Consider the following 25,303-nt stretch of genomic DNA (forward strand, 5'->3'; position numbering starts at 1 on the left):
TTTTTGCCTACACCTTGTGTGTCTATGATACCTTTCCAATCTGCCCCTACATCTGCCTTACTGAGAGTGTGTTTTTGAGGGAATGCTTGGTATAAGTCACTGCCTGGTGCAGTGACTGGCTGGCAAACAAATTGGCCTGGAATCTTCTCTGCACTTCCACTCACTCTTGGCATAAGGGGAAATGCCAAGAGTGGATAAAAAAGGGGGCCGCGAAGTTTTAGTATGCGTTACAATTATCTTCCCTGTTAACATGCCCCGCTCCCCCAAGCCACATGTAAACAACTGATACAAAACCAGCATTCGGCTGAAGTCAGATCGCTCCTCCCCGTCGCCTTCGCCTCCCCCTTCCTTCCTCCCCGGCAGGCTTGCACCGGCAGGCACGGTTAAATTCCAGCACCTTCTTCACCTGACCCCTCCCCCAATTCCTGTGATTCTCTCTTCTCTCCATCTCCTCCGAAGGGGCAGAGACGCTCCAAACTCTTCCCTCTGATCCAAACATCCGAACGGCGAAAGAGAGAGAGAGAGAAACCGCTAGCAGCGCACGCACACACGGACGCATACAGCCACCGAGAACACGTCCGCACCGAGGGGGAAAAAACAAGCATACGCGCTCGCGCACTCAGACCACTGTCTCTCCACATTTTTGAGCAGCAGTAGCTCCGCCTTCTCCAGGCTGCAGCGTGAGTGACAGCGCGCTGTAGCGAATCCACCTTTCCGCTTCCTCTTCCGGGCGGGAGCTGAGACTCAGTTCGCCCAGTCAGAAGCTCCCCCTTCCAGTACGGAGCGTCGGAATGGGAGAAGGCGGCAGAGCAAGGGGGACGAGCCAAGAGGCGGGGCGGGAGTTTAGGAAGAGGAGGGAATGGCTGTCATCAATGAAGTCATATTCATAATCTAGTTCCTCTGGCTGGATCTGTACTCTGAGTGACTCATAGAAAGGGAGAGATCTAGCACGCCACTCTTCCCCAGCAAGGTAAAGATTGCTCACAACTCCTTCCTCCCTTTCCTAATCATCCATCGTTTGATTCACCTTCCCTGTAGTTGTTTGGAGGGTTTTGCGGGGCGGCGGGGGGGGGGGGGAGAGAAGGAATAATTTAGTTAGGCTTCGCCTGTGCATCCTCCGCTTTCCCTCCACAAAATACAATACCCAAACAGATACCCCTTCTCCAGTTCCTTCAGCTACAAATAAGTCTCCTTTGGAGCCCTCCCCCAGATATCCTTTCCGCCTTCTTTGCAGACCTAAAAAGCGAAAGAAGAAAGTTTTCGTCGTCATGCTTAATAATAATAATTTAAAAAGCGGCTGGATGAGGAACGTTTCATAAGGGGGGATCTAAGTGCTGACTTTGTGAGTCAGCTGAACCTGGGGAGAAGGTCGGGCGAGGGAGGGCTGGCTTGCACGTTGCAAGCGAGGGCTTTGCAAACGGCAGGCGGTGGAAGAAGCCAGACGACTGCGAGGAATCAGCTGCTCGCGGTGTTTTGCTCCTAAATGGGGAGGGGGGAAGAGAGGGAGAGAGAGAAGAGGCGACTCCGGGTAGCCAGACGAGAGAGAAAGAGCGAGAGCGAGCCAGAAACAGATCCCGTGAAGGCACGAGCAGGTCTGTCGCGATGGGGTCGGTAGGTTAGGTTCGCCTGCTCCTTAACCCGCCTCTTTGATGAACTGAGCTGTATTGGGGGACTAGGAATACGGCTTGCGGTGGGAAGTCTGCCCTTGCTCCCCTCCGTCTCTCCCCCTCCCCCCTCCGGAAATTGCAGGAAGGCTCTGCTTGGGGAAATCGAGGCATGTGGCTGGCTTGGAGTGCTGGAAGTTCGCGCGGCGTCCTGCCACGAGGAAGGGAAGGGCTGAGGCGCCTTGCCGAGGGGGAGGCTGGTTGCCTTGCTGCAGAGGGTTCCGGCCACCTTCCGCTGCCTTCTCCCAGTTCCACCGCAGAGTTTTCCACTGCGGTCGAGAAGGGGAGAAGGGTGGAAATGGGACTGGCTCGTGAAAGGAGCAGTGCAAGCGTCAAAGCCGGGGAGGCCCAGATCCGGACAATCTCCCCGCCTGACGGCCACCGAGAGTGCCCAGGCGAGCGGGGAGGGCGTTGGGAAAGGTGCTGTTGGAAGCCGAGAGAAGAGAAACGAGAGGTTGCCGCGCTTGTCGCCTTCCCGTTCGGGCCTCTTCAAAATATCCGGTGCTCTGTTGGTGTCTTAAAAGTGCACAGCCGCTCTTCCTTTCTTCGGTAGCTGCTGTCGCGGTGCGTGTCCCCCGGAGGTCTGGCTTTTCCTGTGTTTGTCTCCTTATTTCGCTTTCGCCAAAAGCGGTCTCTCCCCTTTGCTGTGCGAATGCACAACGCGGGCTTTTCCTTTCATTATCGTCCGCATCCATTATTTCCGCCAAGGGGAGGGAGAAACCATCGAGCATTTATTTATTTCGAAAGTTGTTGAGTGCAAACCTCAACATTTGGGGCTGGGTGGTGTCGTCCCCCCACCCCACGATCGGCGCGGGAAGTCTAACCACTGAGCATTAATTTGGTTGTGGTTCGGCCGGGGAAGAGGGAAAAAGTTTTTTTGTTTTTTTTTTTGGTTGATGATTAAGTGCTATGAGGAGAGGAGGAGGAGGATTCAGCCGGAATGGTGCCGCTTGCTACTGGTCGTTGAGCATGTGAGCAAGCCTGGAGAAGTAGGAGGACAGCTGGAGCCAGCCTCTCTTGCTGCTGGGAGAGAGGAAGAGGCGAGGTTTCGCGCTGGTTGGGGTGGATTTTTTTTCCTGTCTGTGCTCAGCAATGCAGAGAATCAGGAAGTCACAGCAGCCAAATAGGACTCTCACTCTCACACAGACATGTTTGATCATTGTGACATGATGACGGAGGAAAGATAGGCCCAGATTTGCCATGAAAGCTCTCGATCGGCGCATCTGGCATCTAACCCACGGCGTGCGTGCCTAGATCTTCTTCTGGTGTCACTCCAGAAAGGTAAAGGTCTCTGCAGCCGTTGCTGTGGGAACCGGGTGTGGGAGGGAGGGGGAGAGAAAGAGGCGGCGTGGGGGAGACTGTTTTCAAAATGGGCTCGGAATCACCCAGCGTTGAAGGTCGGAAACTTTCAAATATGGCTTTGCTAGATGGGCGCACTGCCGCTCGTGACTCTCCTTTCGGGCGTGTGCGGGTCGGGGCGGCAGGGCGTGTTGGCAAACGGAAACTTGAGGCCTATCGAGTCTATAAAACTCCGGCAAGAGTCTCTCTTTCGCGCTGGAGAAGCAGACGTCTGCTAGCGCGAGTAAATGTGTGCGTGGCATCACGGTCGAGCTTCGTATGTCAGCGTGGGGAATCGGGGACGAGAAGCTTCCCTGTTTAGATGTTTTAATTCTGAAGTTAGGGAACACATGGTGTGCTTTGCCTGCTCGCTTCCTTCCAGTACGTAGCGTGCCACCTAGAAGGCCCGAATCCTACATTTGTTTCAGGCGCAATTAAGAGCGTTCGGTTCCAGAGTGTTTCATCTACATGAGATTATCGGCAATTTACAGCAGACAAGAGTGGCTGATTAACTCCTCTGGGTAGTGTTTTAAACCAGCGAGAAATACAAGCTGATTTCCGTACTTGCATTTTAATGTGATTGGGACGATTGTATTTTCTTCTTTAAAAAAAAAGAGAGAAACTAATTTGGCGAAAGTTGGGAAGTTTTGCAGATTTTAAATGTGGGACATTTGCATAAATAACTGTAGCCGCCGAACTTTGTGAGCCATTTTCTTTGAGCGGCGCTCTGGATTGGTGTGTGTGTGTGAAGGTGGAGACGGCACGGGAGCTCTGCGGTTAACATGGCATTTGACATTTGCAGTATTGTTCCTGGCCTTCCTCCTTTTGTGTGTGCTTTAGTTCCTTCACTTCAGTCTCCTTTAGTTCCAGCCACTAACTCCTGAGGTCTGCTCAATGAATGGAAAGCCAGTCTTCCATTCCTTTAGTACTATAACAGCTACATGTTTGGAGGTGGGGCAGCTTTTGCTTTATGAGTCCACCTATTGTCATGCTAATTTAGGCACACTTTCTTTTGTGAACCTAATTGCCCTATTATTCCCATTTGCCTATCCCCCTTTTCCCCCTCCTCTAGAACCCCTTTGTTACTGCAGAGGAAAAAAAAATGATGTAACAGAAGGACAGAATTGGACACAGATTTTTATGTCCATCTGCAATTCATCAGAGTCTGAAACCTAATAATAATAATACTAATAACAATCCAGTCCTATCAGTTATGGGCATTTTAAAGCAAATTCAAAGTTAAGTGTATCAGTTAGCAGAGGTAAGCTTAACAAAGATGATGAAGATAATGGTTCATTAAATGTTTCTTCTGAGTTTTGCCCGAGCTTGAGGACAGGTTATTTTGTAGGTTTCATAGAAATCTTGTACCACCAGAGCCTTTTCAAAATGACCTCAGATCTTTTCTCCTGAAGTGGTTGGTGAGCATTCCTTGTCAGTGCTTTGACCAAAACTTGATGCTGGGGACTGAGAAGAAAAAATATCACAGTTAATGTTTTTGTATGGTTGGGCTGCAAATACATGTAATATTTTCTTTCCAAAAATCTAATGAAATTAATATCCCTCTTGACATAAAACAGACTCCTTTGGTTGGTGCTGAACTTTAGATAACACAACAAATAGGTGTGGGTGTAGGTGTTGTCTGCACTTTTAATTTTTCTCTTGAACTAAGTTTCTGAACATCACTGCTGTAATCTCAGTGATCCAGCAAGGACACTTGGAAGGCTGGAATTTTTTGTGTACACTGACATTTGGTAGAGCAGCTTTTCCCAGTTTGATGATGACTCCCAACTGGGTTGCAATTCCTCAAATTCCCAGCCTTCGCAAACACGCATAAGAGGAAGGAATCTAGACAGGAGAAGATTGGACTGGAGTATATTCATTGTATTCCTGTGGGGGTTTTTTATCTTGTGGTAGGCAAATTTCAGGGGTATATTGGAAACAAAAATTAATAGACTATAAATACTGGAAGTTCTTTTAACATCATGGGCCACATCTAATGTAATGTGAGCAGACTTTCTGTTTCCCCACTCCCTCTGTACCCTCCCCCTTACGCCTCCTAGGTGGCTCCTAGGGGGTTTTATGGGCCCTAGGGGAAAAAATGGGCCTGGGGATATAGGCAGCAGAAGAAAGCAGGAGAGCTTATGTGCTAATAACTGGTTAGTCTTTAAGGTGTAACAACGTCGTTGTTTTTGCTGCAGGACACTAACACAGCTCTCCTTCTGGAAACTGTAGATTGTAAATGTTGTCTATGTATTGTCTCATGCCTTTATGAATAAAAGCAGAAGGTAGCAAACCTTTAACTTAATTTCTTAATTTGGTATTGAGTATTATTCAGATGCACTCACCTTTTAAAGTTATTTTGCCTTTCTCCAGTCTTCTTACCAACTAAAAACCTTTATTGACCATATTTACCAGATACCTGTGTTGTTTTGTGCTGCTGCTTCTCCACCTATCCACAGTATACTTTGCACCTCTGGTTGTTTTTCCTTCCTGTTCTTACTGCTTAAGTAATGGGGCTTATAGTAGAGCAGGGAAGTATAACTCACCCTTTTTGGCAATTCCCAAGGTAGATTATAGCCCACATATTTTGGAAATCTGAATCTTGTCTACTGCCAATAACATCTGCAAAATTTTGTTCCTTGGTTGGTGGTGTCTCATGCTCCCTCTAGGGGCCTTGTCTCCAATTTGAAAAAAAATATATGGAATGCTCTCAAAAACAATGATTATTTTATTCCTTTTGTGACTTAACATTGGCAGTAATTAGTGTTCTCTCAGTGGATATTCAACCAGTTTTCTAATAATGTGGAGACAGAGATGCTAGGCTAGGCAAGCCTTTAAAATTAGAATTAAAGAAACATACAAACAGTTAATATGATAGCTCCCCATGTGTTTAATATTTTTATTGGTTTTTCACATAACATTAACGTTTCGGTGGCAAGCTCTGGGGGGCTTTGGGACTGCATGCACAGTTTTGCCTCAAGATGTTCTCCCCTAGTCTAGATACTGCTTTGTTTCCTAGGATTGCTTGTGCAATGGATCTTGCCAACTATTAACTTGGAAGGATTTATTCTTGGCCTCAAATGAATAGTTAACTTCAAAGCTGCCCTAATGTTCTTGTAGCATAAGTCCTCTCCTAGTGGCTGGTTTTTATGCAGCTGAGGAAATGAACAAACCTTGGAATCCAATCAGTGGATTTCTCTGGATTGCTTTGGAAGCACCTTCTCCCATGTTCTTCAGCCATATACTGTAACAACCCGCATATCCAACGTTGGTCTTCAAAGTCCTGTGTCAGACTACACAAAAGTATACGTATTGATTAGACTGTTTGATGTTGGTTCATTGAAAAATAAGAAGGCAAGGACCATAGGAAGCCTGGTATTCAGTTCAGATTGACTGCAAACAATCCAGGTCTTTTGAAGAATAATATTTCAAGTAAGAAAACAAACTCTTTTTGATGTCAAACCCCTGAATTTCAATGCATATTGGTATCAGGATGTAAACAAAGGGACAGTTGAAAGGGAAACACATGGAAAAACTTTGAATTATAGCTTCAAGTGATTCTTTTTAAAGCACAGTTTTTAAAAGTGAATTAAAATCTGAAATATTAGTGAGGAAAATCAAAGATGTAAGTTGCTATCACATCCTGATTGGCTGGAAGTGCTCTTTTACTTTTATTATCTCAAGATTGCAGGTCTCATATTTAAGGCTAATTCTTAACTATTTGGGATTTATTGCAAACCACCAACTTTTAAGGTTTGGCAGAGAAATAATATAATAATTGCAGTTTTAGTGACATAACATGATAATTGCAGTGGCTTTCTACATGGAATGGAATCTATATTATAGATTACCTACCTTGTTATGAACATCTATCTGCTGCAGCAGCATGCCTTAGATTTGTGTGTTGTCTTCTCTCTCAGTCCTTCAAACTAGCAGTAATTACAATGGCAATTCCCCGCCCCTAGTTCTACACTCCATTTTTTAATTACAACACAGTCCTTAATTAAGTTTTAAAGTTCTAAACCAGTGTTCCCAACTGTGACAACTCTCATATTATGTTGGGTTTTAACTCTCAGGCCATGCAGTTCACACATCTGAATGTGATAGAGGTTTCCCAAAGCTGGGAAATGCTGTCCTAGACTGTAATCACCTAGGCAAAGAGCCCGCTTCTCCATATATTGCTGAACTATAATTCAGTAGAATCTGGAGGGTCGTAGTATCCTGTCTCCTGCCTTAGAGCTAATTTATGTTGAATGCCTTGTTCTAGCATTCCTTTACAGTTTTACTTCTTATTTTGCCTTGATAGATGATGCTACCAGGGCTTTATTCTGGGAAATGGCAAAGGGATTTTGTAGGACAAGAAGGAAAAGTGAAATTGCATTTGGACTCTGTGGTTATATCCTAGCACTGAAACAGCTTCTCTTGACCAGATAATGTAACAAAGAGTTCTTTAAAGGAAGTGGGGGAAATCTTTGTGCCTTATTGCCCCACTTTGCCTGGATTGGAGGCTATTTTAGTTGCAGTTGCCACAAAAGTAAATGAATAGGATTGGGGGCAAGGGGAGAGAATGGGATTGAGTTTGCCAGTAAGAAAGGCTGATAAGTCATATAATATCCCTAGTTTACTAGATTAGTTTTTGCAAGAAGTTTTACACACACACATACATACATAATCTAGACACTATCAACTGCTATAGAAATTTTATCTGTATGGCATACTCTTCATTTTAAACAGTTTGTTATTTAAAAAATCATCAGGTTTGAAGTTGGTATTTGATTCTATATAAATAACTTATCTATCTTTGGAGATACTTAAGAATTTTATTTTAAATAAACATAAATGTGTGAAGAAATTTGCTTTTTACATTGATTTAAGAAAGAGTCTCTTCATGGCTTCTTGAGTTTTTAGAATAACACAATTTTAATCTTTTCTTCTGTGTATTTTTAAGTACTTGAAGAAAGTACTGTATTGAATGCTTGCTCACCATTTTTTTTTTTTTTTGAGAAAACATGTACTTTCAAGGAGTTGAAGTGTGAAACAGTCTTAAGGTTAATTTTTCTGTATTCCCTTGCAAATTATTTCTCAAAACTGCTGCTTATTTCTTATAATTTTTTAAAAGAGTCAAAGATACTATAATTGTTCTTTAGAAGAATTTGTCCAGTTAATAAATCTGATTATGTGATGACATCACTGTGACTAAATAAAGCTCATCTGGATTTTATTGTATTGCCCACATTTTCTGAGTTTATTTGGGGGGTTGGGAAACCTGGCTGCTTCCTGATTGAGTATATCAGGATACTATACGGTAATGCAAGCACTCTATATGATTCTAGTAATGTTAGTATTTCTCTGTGTGTTGCACTGTTATATCACCATGTTTTTTATACTGGAAAAATGTTTGCAGGAAGTTACCTTTTCCATACTTCAGCCTTGCATTCAGCAAAATCAAGTTCTTCATACAAAACAGAAAGCATTATTTATTCCAAACTCATATGTGTTTGTATGTGTATGTAGAACTAATACAGAGATAAAGTGTAATGTGATACAGGATTTGCAGTGTGGTGCTTGAGTTATTTCTTTCAAGGGAAGAAAAAGGTCTTTTAATGTTTTGTATATCTTAAATAAACAACAGTAGTTGTTAAGCATATGTTTGATTGCTTGGTCTTGGTCTAACTTGGTCTTAAGTTAAATAACAGAAGAACTGTTTAAAAAAGGCAAAGAAACAACCATTTTGATCACATCGCTATCTCCATTCTCATTACGTCTACATGTTACAGTATCTCTGTTTTTCAGAATCTGATGGATGAGATTTTTGGCACAGGCTTAAATATACAGAATATGAGTAGTAATGGAGAACAGTCATTCCACAGGATATTTTTCTGTTTTAAAAAGGCCAATCTAATACATGTTTTTCCATCCTCTCTTATGTGATACAACTTCTACATGCAATTAAAAAGTCAATCTGAAAGCTGTAAAAATGTGACAATGGTAAATGGCAATTTATGAATTTAGGACTCCATAAGTTACTATATATATCTAGGAACACAAGGTTGGTAGTTCTCAGTTAACAACAGCAATTGGGACTGGAATTTCCATTGCTAAGCGATGTGGTCATAAAATGTGATGTCATGTGACTGGGTTGCTTAGTGACAGCAGTTCCGGCACTTCCCAGTTGCCATTGTTAAGCGAATCCTGCCCTCTCATTAAGTGAGGATGTCATGTGGTTGCCTTTTGCAACCTCCTGGTGGCTTCCCCATTGACTTGGTTTGTAGGAAGCTGGCAAAGAAAGTCACAAATGGTGGCCACATGTCCATGGAGATGCTGCAATGGCCGGAACTTCGAGGACCGGTCATAAGTACCACTCATTCAGCACTGTCGCAAGTTTGAATGGTCACTGAATGATTTGTCATTAAATGAGGACCACCCTGCTATTAATGCTTAATAGCAACACTCTCTGGTTAGTATACTACAATGAGCATATGTCTATTTGTTTTAGGTGGTCCTTTGGTCTTTTATGGTTTGCTGTCAGGTGGTTTGTCTCTATTTATAACATTCTGGCAACATATCAGAAATACAAACTGCACTAAGATTTTGGCATTTATAGGCCTCCTCATGTGTACCAGAGCTTTCCCATGGATTGTTCCTGGCTTGAGACATTGTGTTTTGCAGGATCTGTATCAGTCAAAGGGAGACATGCCACTATGTGCTAAATTTGTGCAAGGAAAAAAAACCATAATTTCAAATGTGTTTAGATGAAAAGATGAAAATCAAAAAGTGATTCTGGCCATTACATTTGTCTCTTCATTTTCTGGCTTCTTTTTTTGTCATCTGCACTTGCAATAATAACTTCTCTGATGAAACTTGGGAGTTTTTCACAGGTGGGAGCAATTGTTACATTTGTATAGGTAGTTTTTACTAGTATGTCTGTATGAGGAGGGATTCTGGAATATAATGAAAGCCATCCACATCTAGCTATCCCTGAGAGATGGGCCAATTTCCCCAGAATAATCCAACAGATGTGGTTATAGCATGTGCTGGGAACACTAGAAAGAGCACATGGTGAGACGTAAATGCTGGGAGTAATGCCGGCTGGCGCTGCATAAAAGTGATGTCACTTATATTGCAGGCTTGGTTTGTGGGAAGAGATTGAAACTCAGAATCCAGTCACTCCATTAAGAGGATTATAACAATTCTGACTGACGTGATTCTGTTTTATCTAGATGCAGGCAGCTTTTGTACTTCATGATTCCAAATCAATATGTTTTTGGTGCCCATGTGTGGGATGGATGCAACTTTTCACAAGAAAATGCCTTTGCATGGGACTTAGACCTGTTCCCTAAGCATGACGCTGGATCAGCTGATCTGGTTTGGGAACAAAAAGAATGAACCTCTGTGTATGAAATACAAAGCAGGATTACGTCTCCAAGGTTTATAGTCCATGGCCACTGATATTTTTTATGGACAATCTTAACCATCTCCAGGATCAAAATGATGGAAGCAACATTGTGCTTTCGTGGTTCAAATGCCTTTCCTGCTGTACGTGTGTGCAATGTACAAATGGTAAGGAACTGGTGTTGTGACAGTATGACACTGTTTTTGTTATTTGCCCTCCCCCCCCATGAGACCCCCTTGCAGACGCCTCTAGAGTATGGAGTAGTTCTTCATATAAAGGAAGAGTACGTTGTGCACAACACAGAAGTAGTGTAATCCGATGAGGTTGAAGAAAAAGAATATTGAAACAATTATACAAGAAACTCTACTCAAGGGACTTATTTGATGGGAGGGATTGAAGAATTGCCCCCAGAAAACAATTATTGCACCGTTCCAGCAGTTGGAAAGATTTTTTTTTAGTAAATGTTATTAAAAGTTTTAAAGAGAACATAGAAACTAACACAAACTAATACAGAATAAAGAAAATAAGAGAGAAAGAAAAGAAAAAACAAAAGTGCAGAAAGAAAGAATAAAAAGAAATCAAAAGAAGAAGCTTCTGATTTCTTTTGAAGCAAATATAAATATGGTTACGAAGTTACCTGTTACTCTATGATTACAAAAAAAGCTCACTTTTTTCTGTTATCCATTTTTTTTCTAAACATCGAAACCACAAGTCATAAATGCATTTTTTTTTCCGTTTCATGCAAAAAGCCTATAAGGGGTTTCCAGTCAGCTATATATGTAGATATTGTCTTTTCTCTGGTCAAGGATGTTAATTTAGCCATCTAGCAGTTGGAAAGATGTTAAAACAATTTTAGCCACCTAATGTGATACATGTTTTTACATGTTATGTTGAAGCAGTTTTAAACTAAATTCTGCTGTGGTTAACGTTTACCAAAACAATAAAGCACATTTGCAGTAACATACTGTTTGTGGAGAATGGTGTTTTGGATCGGCAGCATTAGTTAAAACACAGCACGCTGCTTCTCAAGATAGTAGTGTGAAGATACTGTTTAAATTTAACCATCTACGTGATTGAAGTGCCATATTTTACTTTAATTTTTTTCCCAGGATGTGGACATTTCAGCATACAGAAATGGAGAACTGGTGGCCTTTCCGATGTTGCTGTATGGTAGCTCCCAGCATCCCCCCCCCCCCCCCCGCCTAGGCTGCATGGGATCGCTGGGAGTTGTTCTTCTCTGAGCCACAGTTGTTTTACAGTGCCCCCCCCCCATTTTCTTGTAGGTAGCGTGTAAATGACCTACTAGATACAGTTCTGTACTTATAAAGTAAATCCCTTTGTGGCAATGGTTAGTAATGTGTGAGACAAATTAGCCCCTGTGGTGTTCTGTAGCTTTGTTTAAAGTTTCAGAGGCATTTCCACATCTTGCCCTGCAAGGAATGAGCTCCCAAGGCAGTTGACTTCAAGTGAGTTTCACCGCTCTTTTCTTGGTCATTGCCTGTCTTAATCAGAAAATAGCATGATGTTATAGCCTAAGAATATGAAGTTCAAGAGCGATTTAGTAAAACAGTTGAATATTGTTGCATAGTGTTTCGATATTAATCCTGATTAAAAAGTCAGTTCCCGGAAGGTGAGGACCCCATAGCTTGGCAGGTGTATCTGAGCTAGCTGAGGCAACAGAGTTGAAGCTAGGTCAGAGGCAGCTCTGAAAGTAGCAGTGGGGTTGCTTGGTCTAACAAGGTGCCCGCTAAAAACCAGCCGTGCTATTGCTAGATTGGACTTTATTCACTAGCCTTCGGCCTGAAAGTCTGGGGCAAAAACAACTCTTGTGGGCTTAGCACTTGTAGGAAGTTCCAGCTAGTAATTATTTCCCTTCCCATAACTTGTATGACACCGTATACACTTGCCTGCCCTTCACTTCAGGGTTAGGGCAGAGTGGGCAATCCTTAGGCTGCATACAGCCCTCAGAATCCCATTTTCCATTTCCTCCCATAAAACCCTTGAAGTATCACCACCTTTCAGTTATGCCACCTACAGCTTTCAGGCTGGTCAAGGGAGCAAGTCCCAGCCCTGGGAACATTGTCCACTTCCCTTAGGATATATGGCAGCAAAGATGAGGTGATTTATAGAAATACCTGTGTCCCTCTTGATATGTTGGATTTCAACTCCCATCACCCCTTAACTTGCATGACTGTTGAAAGCCAGCACATCTGGAGGGCTCCAAAGTGGGGAATGCTAATTTAACAAGATTAAATTAGATTCTGCCAAGAAGCAGAATATTTGTAAGATGTAGTTATTCGGAGCATAAAGGTACCCCATTGAGAGAAGATGTGCTTACTTTTTATGAGAGTTTGCTCTCAATTGAAACTTGGTTTGGTAAAAGGTATAGAATTGCAGTCTTTGGAAACGTATAACACAAGTTGCATCAAATATTCATTAAATGAGTAGCATGTGAAGTAGTCTTCATTTTGCCTGACATAAAAAGGCAATGGCACCTGTTTTAACATTAATTATTTTTGTCTAGGCATACACTTTTTCTGACAGACACAAACATAGTCCCTGAATGTCTTTACTCACATGCAAGTAGATAAATTGCTACTTTCCACAGTAGGTTTTCTATTTAATGTTTTGTGGCTTGATTGCTGCCATCCAAATTTACCAATCCTTTTGACATTTTTATTTGTTTATCCTTGTATTTATTATCCTGTATAGTTAATTGTTAATGGGGAGGTGGGGAATTTGAGAATCATCGTATTCATAATAGTTGCCTTAAATAAAAAGGAATTTAGTGACTTTCTTTTGAAAACCTGATATTTCTTATTTTTTGGGGTATATATTTTATATAATCTATTTACAGACTGCCTTTCAGTGCAAGACTCCCAGGGTGATATTCAATTTAAAAAACAAACAAATCATGTATTATAATTTTATTCCAAAAGACTCAGTTTATTTTAGCCATGCTTCATGGTGGACTCCCATTACAAATGAGTAACTTCACTTGACATGTATTTTATTTTGATGTAGAACCACTTGAAGTTCTTATGTTTCGAGATGAATTTTGCATAAATTATTTCTTTTAGATATCATATATCTTTCTTTCCTAATGATGAACAACTTAAATTTAGATGTGTTGTTCTTTTTTTCCCTTCACTACAGCTCTACTATTGATTCTAAGAGAGACAGAGTAAATGTCTACCCCAACTGATCCTACTGCAATGCCTCATCCAGGCCCTTCTCCAGGGCCAGGGCCATCCCCAGGACCAATACTAGGTCCCAGCCCAGGGCCAGGGCCATCACCGAGCTCAGTACATAGCATGATGGGACCAAGTCCTGGACCTCCAAGTGTTCCACATCCAATGCCATCTATGGGACCAGGTGATTATCCACAGGAAGGCATGCACCAAATGCACAAAGTAAGTATTGCTTCCAGATGTTTCACATTTTATGCCCTAAGTACATGACAGTCAAGATGGAAAACTAAAAACTATCATTTTGTGATCCTAAATATTGCTGTCGGTTTTAGATTATCCAAGTAGTTCATTAAGAATGTGATCTTGCGATGTGAATTCCAGAGCATAAATTAAGACTTGCTTGTGGCAGGTGTGGTTAATGTTCCTCAGTGAGATAATTTAACATACTTTGGAGTACATTTGTTTAAATTCAGTAGAGCATTCTTCTGAGTGAATGTGTGTACGATTCACTATAAATTTTCTGTTGAAGAAGGCTAATATTTTAGAAGATAAAAACAGAATATTTCATTTTCAAGGCTTACTACATTCAAATAGGCGCTAACTTCTTAGCACCCTGTGGAATTTTATGGTAACTACATTTAAGATCCAGGAATTAGAACAGTATTCTGCTCATAATACAGGTTTATAAAGGTTGTAGTGCCTTAGGAAAGTAAAACCACATCCAATAATATAAAATGGAATCATAAGTAAATTGGAGATTTTCTTTCTTTTTCTTCTTTATTTCGTTTTCTCTCTTGGCGCAGTACAAACTTCTATTATAGTTATATAACATCAGCTGTTATAGTATAAATTTCAGGGTGCATGTGTTAAATTTTGTTCACTTTATTAATAAAATGAGCCTGTACATTTCTTCACATCCAATCCTATGATATGCAAGGCCAAAAATTTGTGGTGTTCATGAATACCTCCTTTGGCATATCAGGCTGCTAGCTCCTCTTGATTTTAATACTTTTGATTAATTTAATTTAAAAATAAATTGGATATTAGCATTCTTCAAAACAAAGCAGCAGCCTGTAATATCATCTTTATTTGTCAGAATTTCTTTGAGCCCCAAAAGATACCGTAGTACTTTTTTTAAAAATGGTGGGTGGGTGAGTAAGCTACCTACTCAGAAGTGCTATATAATACTATTCCAAATAAGTTTTGAATAAATCTATATATGTTGCCATCAGTTTAGAGGTATATTTAATGTTACTTGTATGTTCAGAAATTATTCATCTGATTTATGTATTTTTCAGTCTTTGAGCTCTGACAAAGTTTTGGGACAAACAGTAATATGTGAGATGTGATTTTTTGAAGGGGCAGCGTAGTACTGCATGGAAGACAGATAGCAATCACTTAATTTTGTACTAAAAATCAAACATGTTTAAATATTAAGCACTTAATGATTTATATCTGTCTCTAAGACTTGAAGTTAATTTTGAAGCTGAAGAAATGGAGATGAGGAATTGTTCTATAATCTATGCTTTTTCTCTAGCTCCAAGATGAGAAGATGGGTGTTGGTTACTTTGTCACATATTGTCTTTCATATTGGATTTCCATCTGTCCAGGTTTGAGGCACTTAGCCATTTGGAGTCAAGGTCTTCAGTTTGTCTCACCTATGAGTGGCCAAACTATCAAACACCAGCCTGGAAATTTGGTGGTGGGACTTTCTTGGTTGCTCACTTCCTTGGATATTTAGAATCGAGATACTTGATGTATTTTAGGGGCAGCCAAACCTCCAAGTATCCACCAATCTTTCTTGAAGGGAAGATCTAGTGAAGAACCTTGTCACCACAGCTTTTGATTTGGTTAGTAAAGCCAGGCAAAAATAATCACAGGTCCTCCTAACCCAATGCGTGTAGGGAAAGACAGGTCTTCAAAGCTTTAAGGAAGGCAGAATTGTGCTGTGCATCCTTTTAATTTATTGAGATAGGGAAATGCAGGGATTTAATTACAGAAAACAGTAGCTAGCTTTTTGTCAGCTAAAATAAAAGTTGATATTATGTATGCTCCGTAAGCAGATTTCCTGTAAACCTGGTGCTTTGTATTCCTTTTTTCTTGAGTGGTGGTGAAATTCATAGGAAACATTGTTCCATCTTAATTACTTCTAAATTGTAGTGCAAGCTGCCCTATACAATTAAAAGTCTGTCTGCAACTAGAACTTAACTGTTTTTATTTATTTTAAATACTTCTACCAGGCCTATCTGCCTTATCTGTAAAGCATCCAAATCAGCATTGGGATCATGACTATGATAATCCTTCTAGGTGTGTTAATACTCCTGGGATAGACTGAGTGATGTCCAGCATTGTACTGGCCAAGCAAGCTTCATGGGAATAGTTGGAAACTTGCATTTATTTAGTGATATTATACATTCCAATGGCTGGTTTCCTCCTGCCTATGGATGCATCCTCTGCGCAAAGTGCCATTCATAGGATGTTCCCACTTATGGTTGGGGTGAAGGTGACTTTCTGTAACATCCTTTTTATTTTGGTCTAAGGAAGTAACTAACAATGGATTAGTTATCCTATTTTTCCAGGAAAAGCAGGATTGTTTTATTTTTCCTCTTCCGATTTCATAAGCAATAATTCTCCTGGGTTGTGATTTGGGTTGATTTTTGTTTTTGTTTTTGTATTATTCCAGAAACTTTATCTTTTATATGTCAAAACAGATTTTTTACTGTTATTTAGCTTTTCTCTGGAGCATTTCCATTCATGTTTTCTCCTACTGCTTGTGATATTGGGCCAATTGACTTAACCCTAACTGATGTTCAGGTGGTCAAGATCAAACAAAACTAACTTTCTGTGATACTAATTGTCACTGTTCCATTTTCTGAGATATTCAGGATCCTTCATATACCAGGCTTAGCTCCCAATAGGTCAATTAAGAGTGTACATAGGATAGTATATCACATTTGAAAACTAGAATTTGCAAAGACCTATAGCCAGCATCAGAATCAAGAGGACAAAGACAATAAATATTGTATGTACAGTACAGTACTGTGCAGAAGTTTTAGGCAGGTGTGAAAAAATGCTGTAAAGTAAGAATGCTTTCAAAAATATATATTGTAATGGTTTATGTTTATCAATTTACAAAATGCAAAGTGAGTGAACAGAAGAAAAACCCAAATCAAATCAATATGTGGTATGATCACCCTTTGCCTTCAAAACAGCATCAATTCTTCTAGGTACACTTGCACACAGTTTTTGAAGGAATTCGGCAGGTAGGTTGTTCCAAACATCTTGGAGAACTAACCACAGATCTCCTGTGGATGTAGGCTGCCTCACATCCTTCTGTCTCTTCATATAATCCCAGACAGACTCGATGCTGTTGAGATCAGGGCTCTGTGGGGGGCAAATCATCACTTCCAGGACTCCTTGTTCTTCTTTATGCTGAAGATAGTTCTTAATGACATTGGCTGTATGTTTGGGGTGGTTGTCCTGCTGCAGAATAAATTTGGGGCCAATCACACGCCTCCCTGATGGTATGGCATGATGGATAAGTATCTGGCTGTATTTTTCAGCATTGAGGACACCATTGATCCTGACCAAATCTCCAACTCCATTTGCAGAAATGCAGCCTCAGACTTGCAAGGAACCTCCACCATGCGTCACTGTTGCCTGCGGACACTCATTCTTGTACCGCTCTCCAGCCCTTTGGCAAACAAACTGCCTCCTCCTACAGCCAAATCTTTCAAATTTTGACTCATCAGTCCATAGCACCTGCTGCCATTTTTCTGCACCCCAGTTCCTAGGTTTTTGTTCATAGTTGAGTCGCTTAGCCTTGTTTCCATGCGGGAGGTATGGCTTTTTGGCCACAATTCTTCCATGAAGACCACTTCTGGCCAGACCTCTCCGGACAGTAGATGGGTATACCTGGGTCCCACTGGTTTCCGCCAGTTCTGTGCTGATGGCACTGCTGGAATCTTCTGATGTCGAAGGGAAGTAAGCATGATGTATCTTCCATCTGCTGCATTAAGTTTCCTTGGCCGACCACTGTGTCTACGGTCCTCAACGTTGCCCGTTTCTTTGTGCTTCTTGAAAAGAGCTTGAACAGCACATCTTGAAACCCCAGCTTTGAAATTTTTGCCTGGGAGAGACCTTGCTGATGCAGTATCACTACTTTGTGTCTTGTTGCTGTGCTTGGTCTTGCCATGGTGTATGACCTGTGACATGAAACTGTCTTCCACAACCTCACCTTAGTAGCAGAGTTTGGTTGTTCCTCACCCAGTTTTAAGCCTCCTACATAGCTGTTTCTGTTTCAGTTAATGACTGTGTTTCAACCTACATATGAAATTGATGCTCATTAGCACCTGCTTGGTATAATTGGTTAATCATACACTGACTCTAATCCTACAAGATCCCTGACTTTGTGCAAATGTACAACGTGTGCAAGTGTAAGAATTGATGCTGGTTTGAAGCCAAAGGGTAGTCACACCAAATATTGATTTGATTTAGATTTCTCTTCTGTTTGCTCACTTTGCATTTTGTAAATTGATAAACATAATTACAATATATATTTTTGAAAGCATTCTTACTTTACAGCATTTTTTCACACCTGCCTAAAACTTTTGCACAGTACTGTACACAGTCTTGAAATCAGCCACCATCAAGGACAGTGAGACCATGATAGATATCATGGATCTTGATGAGGCTGTAAACTTTGACTTGGAGTTGAACTCAGGGAAGCTGTGTCTGGAGCAAAGTCTGGAGCAGAGAAGTGGCCTTGGCGGAGACTCCAATGGTGTTTCTTCCTCTAGTCTGATTTTATTTTCTCCACTACAGATAGGAACCCCTTCATAAATATCCACTTGTGACAAACAGAAGCCATCCTTCTTGAGGCATAATGTAATAAACAATGTAAATAACTTACAATTCTAGCACATGAGTGGGCAATTCTTGATTTTAGGAACTATATTTTTTTCTTTCTTACTTGCTAAGATGGTAAACAAGAGACATAGCTATTGGTGTGATGTCAATTAATGGCTATCTGAAATTTTCAGACCCACTGGTTAAAAGACAAGATGCTACCCTTCCAAAACAGGAGAAAAGTGGTTTGATATGGAGTAGAGTTGGTATTTTAAATGGCATTCATTTTGCTTCTCAAACTCCCCATCCCCAAATTTAAAATAAGGTCTACAAGTTTGGGCTGTCTACTTGGACAGCTCTGTGGACTGCAAAGAGAAAGTATGTGGAGAGCGTATATGCTCTGCATGGACCACCTGTCCCTGCTCAAGTGCATTCTCTTCCTCAAGAACCAGAGAGCATGTTTGCAAACTCATTAACAGGCATCTTTCACTATGGCTTCCTTTTCATCCCTCTTGCCTGAAGAACCAATTTCTGTTAAGAACCAAAAAGACATTAAATAGCAAACTCAGTGGCCCATTATGGCAGCAACAAAAGCAACAGAAAATACTAGACAACCTCATAAAAGGTATATTGGAGTCATGCTTAGATTCCTTCTCTTGTTCTGAGAAAAAAGACAGTAGAAATAAAAACAGTTTAAGCACAAGGTCTTACCAGTCACTTTCAGATCTGTCTTCTCCTATCCACACGCCCATACTTTTCTTGATACTGAGGCACATAACTGTAAGATACTATCCGGATAACAGGGGCATTGAATCAATTATTACTGTCTCAGCAACAGAAATACTCTGATGAAGGGCATAAGGAGTATTCAAGTCACCGGATGTGCTATTAACTTGGTTATGAGCAGGACACTCCTTGTTGTCCAAGCATTTCTTTTGCTGAGACAATAGCAATTGATCTCTTCAATTTTCCCACTTTCCTCATGAAGGCTTTGGCATTCTTAGGTCTGCAGTTCGCCATGCAGATGTCTACTTCATCAACACTCAGCAGCCTCAAGGGAAGTATCTATATTCAAGAACTGAACACATTGATCGATATGGAACCCTTTCCTCTTTCCTTTGATAAGTTTATAAAAATAAACAAGAAGCTCTCCTGAAAGACCAATAAAACATAAGTGTTGCTCAGAAGCTTTGTTTCTTGACACAGCAGGATATGGAAGTTTTAATAGCATACCTGCCTTGTAGATGCCCTACTTTGTAGATTCACTGTCCCAAATGAATGCCAGCACACTGGCATTGAAGTCTTTTATGCCTATTCAATTTTTGCCAACCCATTCCTCCTCTGGTTTGAGGGACTTAAACCTCCTTTGATGGCTCTCAGAGCCTCTTCTGGCCATGATTGCTGAACACTTGACAGCACAATTTCCTGCTGATTTGAGTGGGAAACACATAAAAACTCTAGTGTAAAAGCTAAATTCAACATTATGAAAATAGTAATTTTTAAAAAGGGAATCCCCTCCCCCAATCTCTATTCAAGTTGCAACTCTCTCTTACTTTTCCCAGAAATATTAAATATAGCTTGTAGTCACCAAATGACTTTATATCCCTGGGAAAGACTAAGAACAAAACTAATGTTTCAAAATTCTCATAATCACCAGGATTTGTAATCATCCCCCCCCAAAACGTAATTGTTTCAGGACTTAAGTATCTTAACTATCTTAAGAACACATGGACAGACTCAGTCATAGTTTCAACTGGAAAAGTGAGCATCCTAGACCGAGCTAAATCCCAAAACTCTAGGGAATTCCTGAAAGCTTGGCATTCGGACAAATATCGGCCATTAATAGACACATAGAGATAAGCCATATTTACACACCATTCAAAAGGGACAATAAAAAAAGCTAAGAAGGAAACAAAAAGACCAGAACACATTCTCTCCAGCAGCCTACACCCAGATAAGCAGGGATTAACACCAGACAAACTAGCAGAAAACAATACCTTAATCAAGGAACTACCAAGGAGAAAAGTGCACTCCCACCAACACTGGCAGGGCAAGCTGCTGTATTGAAATGGAGTAACCCCACACTCACTTGTACTGATGTTACTTAGTCTGGTAATGAAATGTCTGCAAGCAAACAGCCAAACTCAGCACAGAGGACTCCACAGTGCAACCCTGAGCTATATATATATTCTCTTCTATTAGAACTTTGGCACTGGCTGCCACCGTTATCATTTGCATTTAGTGGACAGTTTATCATTTCTAGAATTGTATTTGCTGTGTCTTAAACTGCTTTCATAAGCTGTGATTTGGTAATTTTTTCCCTCCATTAGAAGCTTTGTATGGATAAAATATGTCCTTGATTGGGGATAGAATTTTTCTTCCTTAATACTTCTTTTATCAGTGTAGACAATTAATATGTGTTTCGCAGACATTATCCAATCAGAATGAAGTGCTTCAGAAAAAAATCAATGAGATTTTAATTAAAAAACACCTCTTGTTGAAATCAATGGAACTTTAATTTGCTTAATTTTGGATGGATTATACCTAATACAATGTTGATGATCTTGTAAACTTTCGGAAGTACTATTTCTTTGATTTTTCTTTTTTCTTTTTTTTACATTAACTTTTTTGGGATGAAGTTTGAATTAAATTATCTTGGGAGTGACTGAGATTTCTCATGCAGAACAGGCATCCATTATGATTTACAAAACAATAGAGAATATGGATAGAAGGTAACTCCAATTATTGGTGACAGACTTTCTTTCCAGGTGCTGAAGTTGACTAAACCTAAAATCTAAATAAGTAGGAATTAAAGTTTTGTGCCTCTGTGTTGCGAAGTACCACATAACCAAATGTACTGTAGTTTTCATTTATTAATTTAGCACTGGGGTACTGGATTAAGTAACAGCCTGCTTCTCTCTTGCTTCTTTGATATATTAATCCTGTTTTCTAAAAACTGCTGAAGAGTATTAAGAGGGAACATGCATCAGTTTCTCTCCTGTAATTAATCTCTCAGGGCTTCTTCACCCCACCTTCTGCCTCCTTTTCAGTTCTTAACTGATCTACTTAACTGTCACGGAACTTTCTGAACCTTTTAAGAGCCCATGTTAAACCAGGGGATAAAACTTTTTCCTTGCATCAGAAAATAATATACAGTTGAGTGTTTAATGCCCTACAGATAATTCATTTTCTTTGTACCTCAGCTCAACTTTGAAACAGGAAATGGACATTTGGTGCTGTAACTTCAGAATAACTTGTCCCAGATTCACCTTTGATAGTTCTCCATTGTAACCAGCTAAAGGGACTTCCAGAAACGGTTCTTCTGTTATTTTCTTGATAACTCTGTGTGGTTTCTGAATTGCTAGCTCTGTAGCTTTAACTGTGTGTGCAGCTTTTTTTAAAGAGTACTCTGCCATCCTAAGTGGGGAAAAAAGGGTATTGAATAACCAACTGTTAGAAGAACAGATAAATTTAAAAACGCAGTTCTGTATAAAGCATGCCTTGTGGCAGAGCAAAAATGCATTGTTTGTTCTGAGTTGTACCCCTCCCCAGAAATCTGGAATCACTTTTTTGTTGGTTTTTCTCCTTAGTAAACTTCTAATTTTCCTTAGTTTTTCTCCCTTTAATTTCTCTCTTTCTCTTCCCCCCTTTCTTTTTCCACTCCCCAGTTCCTCCCGAGCAGTCAACGTGTATGTGTGTACGTGTGTGTGTGTCTATGTGTGTACACCCACACACATTTTGGGATCTAAAACCTGCTAATGATGTGGGTTTGGCTAAGAGTTCTTGTTATGGGAAACATGAGCCCTTCAGCTGTGCATGTGTGGAAGGGGGCAGTCTTTGGAGGGCTTTGCATATGTTTGTACAGACACTCTCAGAGCAACTAATAAATGTTCCTTCCCCTTAAATAGCGTTTCCCCTGTGCTCTACAATCACAAGTGAAGAAAATCTTTTATTTCACCCTGTGTTGTTGATTCCATTCAGAAATGTTCAGGTTTCATTTCTGCCTCCCTGCTCCTTTTTCTCTCTGAATGCAGTGTGGATTTCACCTTGTCCTCATATGGCAGCCTCTCCTGCATTGTGCTGCTGACCTTTCATTTTTTCGTCTGGTTGCTCAGATACTTCTTCCTCTCTCCCTTCACTGATAGAAAACTGATTCTTGAACACAACCCTTGCTTTCCTAGCAAATAATGGTTTTTGCTGGAGTTAAGTGACAGTTGAAAGTGCTCTGTGAGGTTAACTAACTTCTTTTTAGTCCCCTAACTACATGAGAAAGATTGACTCTTGTAACAAGAGAAAACATGAATGTTCCAGCATGATAGCTACTTTTTACAGATGAAAATTAAGCCTAAGGCAAAGGTGGGGACTTAGTTCCCAGAATTACCCGGACAACATAGCCATTGCTGAGAATTCTGGGAATTGGACCACTCACATGGGGGATAGCGAGATTGGGGAAGGCTGGGTAACAATTTTTTTATTCTGGTTAGTGATGCTTGCCTCTGGATTCTCTGCTTCAAAATATAGGTTATTGTTGATATTGCTGCCAAAATACAGATTACTGAAAGTGCCAACACATAGTAAGTGCTTGGGAGAAGAGGAAAAAAAGAATGTTAGGGCATGTATTTGTGGTATCAATAAGTCAGCCTTCCCAATTTGTTACTTTCAGAAGAGTTGGGACTATAAATCTCATAGATCCCAGCCAGCATAAAAAAGATAAAAATGATGTAATTTCAGAAAATATTGCTGCCATATCATATTACAGTCAGCTCCATTCTCCCTCTGATTTCACATTAATGCCAACTGGGTTTTTTTGTTTTCTTTGGCATTTTCATGCGCATCTTTGCTCTGCTTTTAATACTTCTTTGTGCTTGTTTTTTATTTGTGTCAGTGTGTTTTAAGTAATGTAAATTACTATAAATCTTCATGAGAGAGCAAGCCAAAACTGTGCATTGCTTAAGCATTATTAGAGGCAGGAGTGAGCTTGGAGGTGGGCAGGATATAAATCCAACAGATATAAGAATTGTTTTATTGTTTTGTTCTTATAGCCTCTCGATGGTTTGCATGAAAAAGGGATGGTTGAAGACCTACACAACAGTTCCATGAAGACTGCAAATATGCGACCACCTCATCCTGGCATGGCACCACCTCAGAGTCCAATGGATCAACACAGTCAAGGTTGATATCAGACATAGCTTTGTGCTATTTTAGATTATTCTTAAAACTGTAAAATTATATGCCTCATTTGACATGAGAGCTGATGGCTTTTAAGCACTGTTGAATTTGTGTTACAGATAAACCTTTAAAAATATAAATAAATTAATATCTGCTATAGGATGTTTGTTTGAAATGATAAGTTCAAAAAGAGATGCAGAAAATGGAAAATTAAGAATTTTGTTTTTCTTAGGCATTTAGCAGGATTCATCACCTTTGGGACTGACAATCAGATTTCAGGTCTAGAGAGGGCAATATGTGGTTCGTCATTGCTTTGAATGCAGAAAGCCACATGCTTATGTTGGGCTAGGAAAGAACTCTGAAATATGGAAAGTATTATTGATTAACATAGACTAGCTTTCCCCTGGCACTATTCTGATTGGGAATTATGGGGATTGCAAACCCAACATATCTGAAGGGCACCAGATCCAAGAGAGTAGATGAAAACAGTGTTCCTGAGTACTTTGAGACCATTGGTCAATCTACTGTAGTATATTCTGCTTTGACAATTACTATTCTAGCATTACGGGTGATCTGAGTTTCTTCAGTGATATCAGTGGACAAGAATTAGGTCCATATCTAACTGGCTGACCTTATTTGGGCTTGGATGTTAAGCAGAATCAGGATTGGTAAATATTTGGACAAGTGACCAGGAAACACCAGGGCTGTAGGCTTGACTGGAAAATTGAAACATATCTGAGAAGGCAATGGCTTCTTTTGCTAAAAAACCCACATGGTTGCAGTACTAGTTGAGCTTGACTTGAAGGAGATTTTACCTTTTAACCAAATATTATCTACGAGTACCTGTGTCATAATAAATAACAACAACAACTACAATAGCTGAAAATGTACATTTTCCAACTTATCAGAGGTGAATGTGATACCAAAAATATTAAAAGAAAAATGAATTATATACAATGAATTTTGAGAAAGGGAAATTCAAAAGACAGTTACATGTATAAGCCAAACTCAGTTGTTAAGATGGAAAAATAACAATGTACAGTTTCTTAATGGGAAAAAATATGAAATAAACTATTGGTAAAACAGCTATGAAATGTAAGAATTAGAAATATGATTTCAGTTATTACATGATCTAGGTCCACCAGTCCAACTTATTAAATGCAACTTTGTGCCTGTGCTTGCACAATCTGCTGACACAAAAAGTCTGTTTAGCATACTCTGCAAGCACAACCCATAAGCTTCTAACTACAGAGCAGTGTGTTCTGAAGTTTTAAAAAAGAAAATCTTACAGTTACCTAATCCACTGGCAAAGAACTGAGAGACGGTTCTTGTAGAATTGGATGAAAATTGGAGGAACTGGTAAAAAAAAATGAGTTAAGTAAAAAAAACTGAAAAATAGTGGAGTGGGGTCTGAATTTCATTATGTAAAATAAGAGTGAATATAAAACTGAGAAAAATGGAAGAGAATTCATTTCATTTCTAATTGTTCAGGTATGTAAGTATTTAGTCCCCAAATGCTAATATGGAGAGACAAAAACAAGGCTGATGTGAAAGCTGAAAAATGGTTTGTTCAAAATAAGTAAATTTCTCTTAAGCGAATAAAAGCAAGATATGGTGCATAAGGTAGACAAAGACTCAGATCCCAAAAGCAAGCAGCAGAAAATTTAAAAGAGAAAGAAAAATAGATGAAGTCCCAGTAT

General features: G+C 40.1%; 1 protein-coding gene across 6 annotated transcripts in view; it reads left to right on the top strand.

Annotated features, from left to right (window-relative positions):
- Positions 1-821: 821 nt before the first annotated feature.
- Positions 822-25,303, top strand: part of SMARCA2 (SWI/SNF related BAF chromatin remodeling complex subunit ATPase 2) — a 120,576-nt gene continuing 96,094 nt past the window's right edge. The window contains exons 1-3 of one of the 6 annotated variants that reach the window (XM_088130389.1): positions 822-970; positions 13,552-13,808; positions 23,477-23,606. In XM_088130389.1, the coding sequence (XP_087986515.1) occupies positions 13,584-13,808; positions 23,477-23,606 (355 nt within the window). In that variant the 5' untranslated portion in view covers positions 822-970; positions 13,552-13,583. Of the gene's footprint in view, positions 971-1,516; positions 1,612-1,996; positions 2,229-2,694; positions 2,946-13,551; positions 13,809-23,476; positions 23,607-25,303 lie in introns of those variants that run through there. The other 5 variants (XM_088130390.1, XM_088130392.1, XM_088130391.1 and 2 more) reach the window with 5 other exon arrangements.

The sequence above is a fragment of the Python bivittatus genome, unplaced genomic scaffold (assembly GCF_059951505.1).
Source record: "Python bivittatus isolate LINGU-HERP-01145 unplaced genomic scaffold, Pbiv_v1 ctg000850_np1212, whole genome shotgun sequence".
Taxonomy (NCBI): Eukaryota; Metazoa; Chordata; class Lepidosauria; order Squamata; family Pythonidae; genus Python; species Python bivittatus.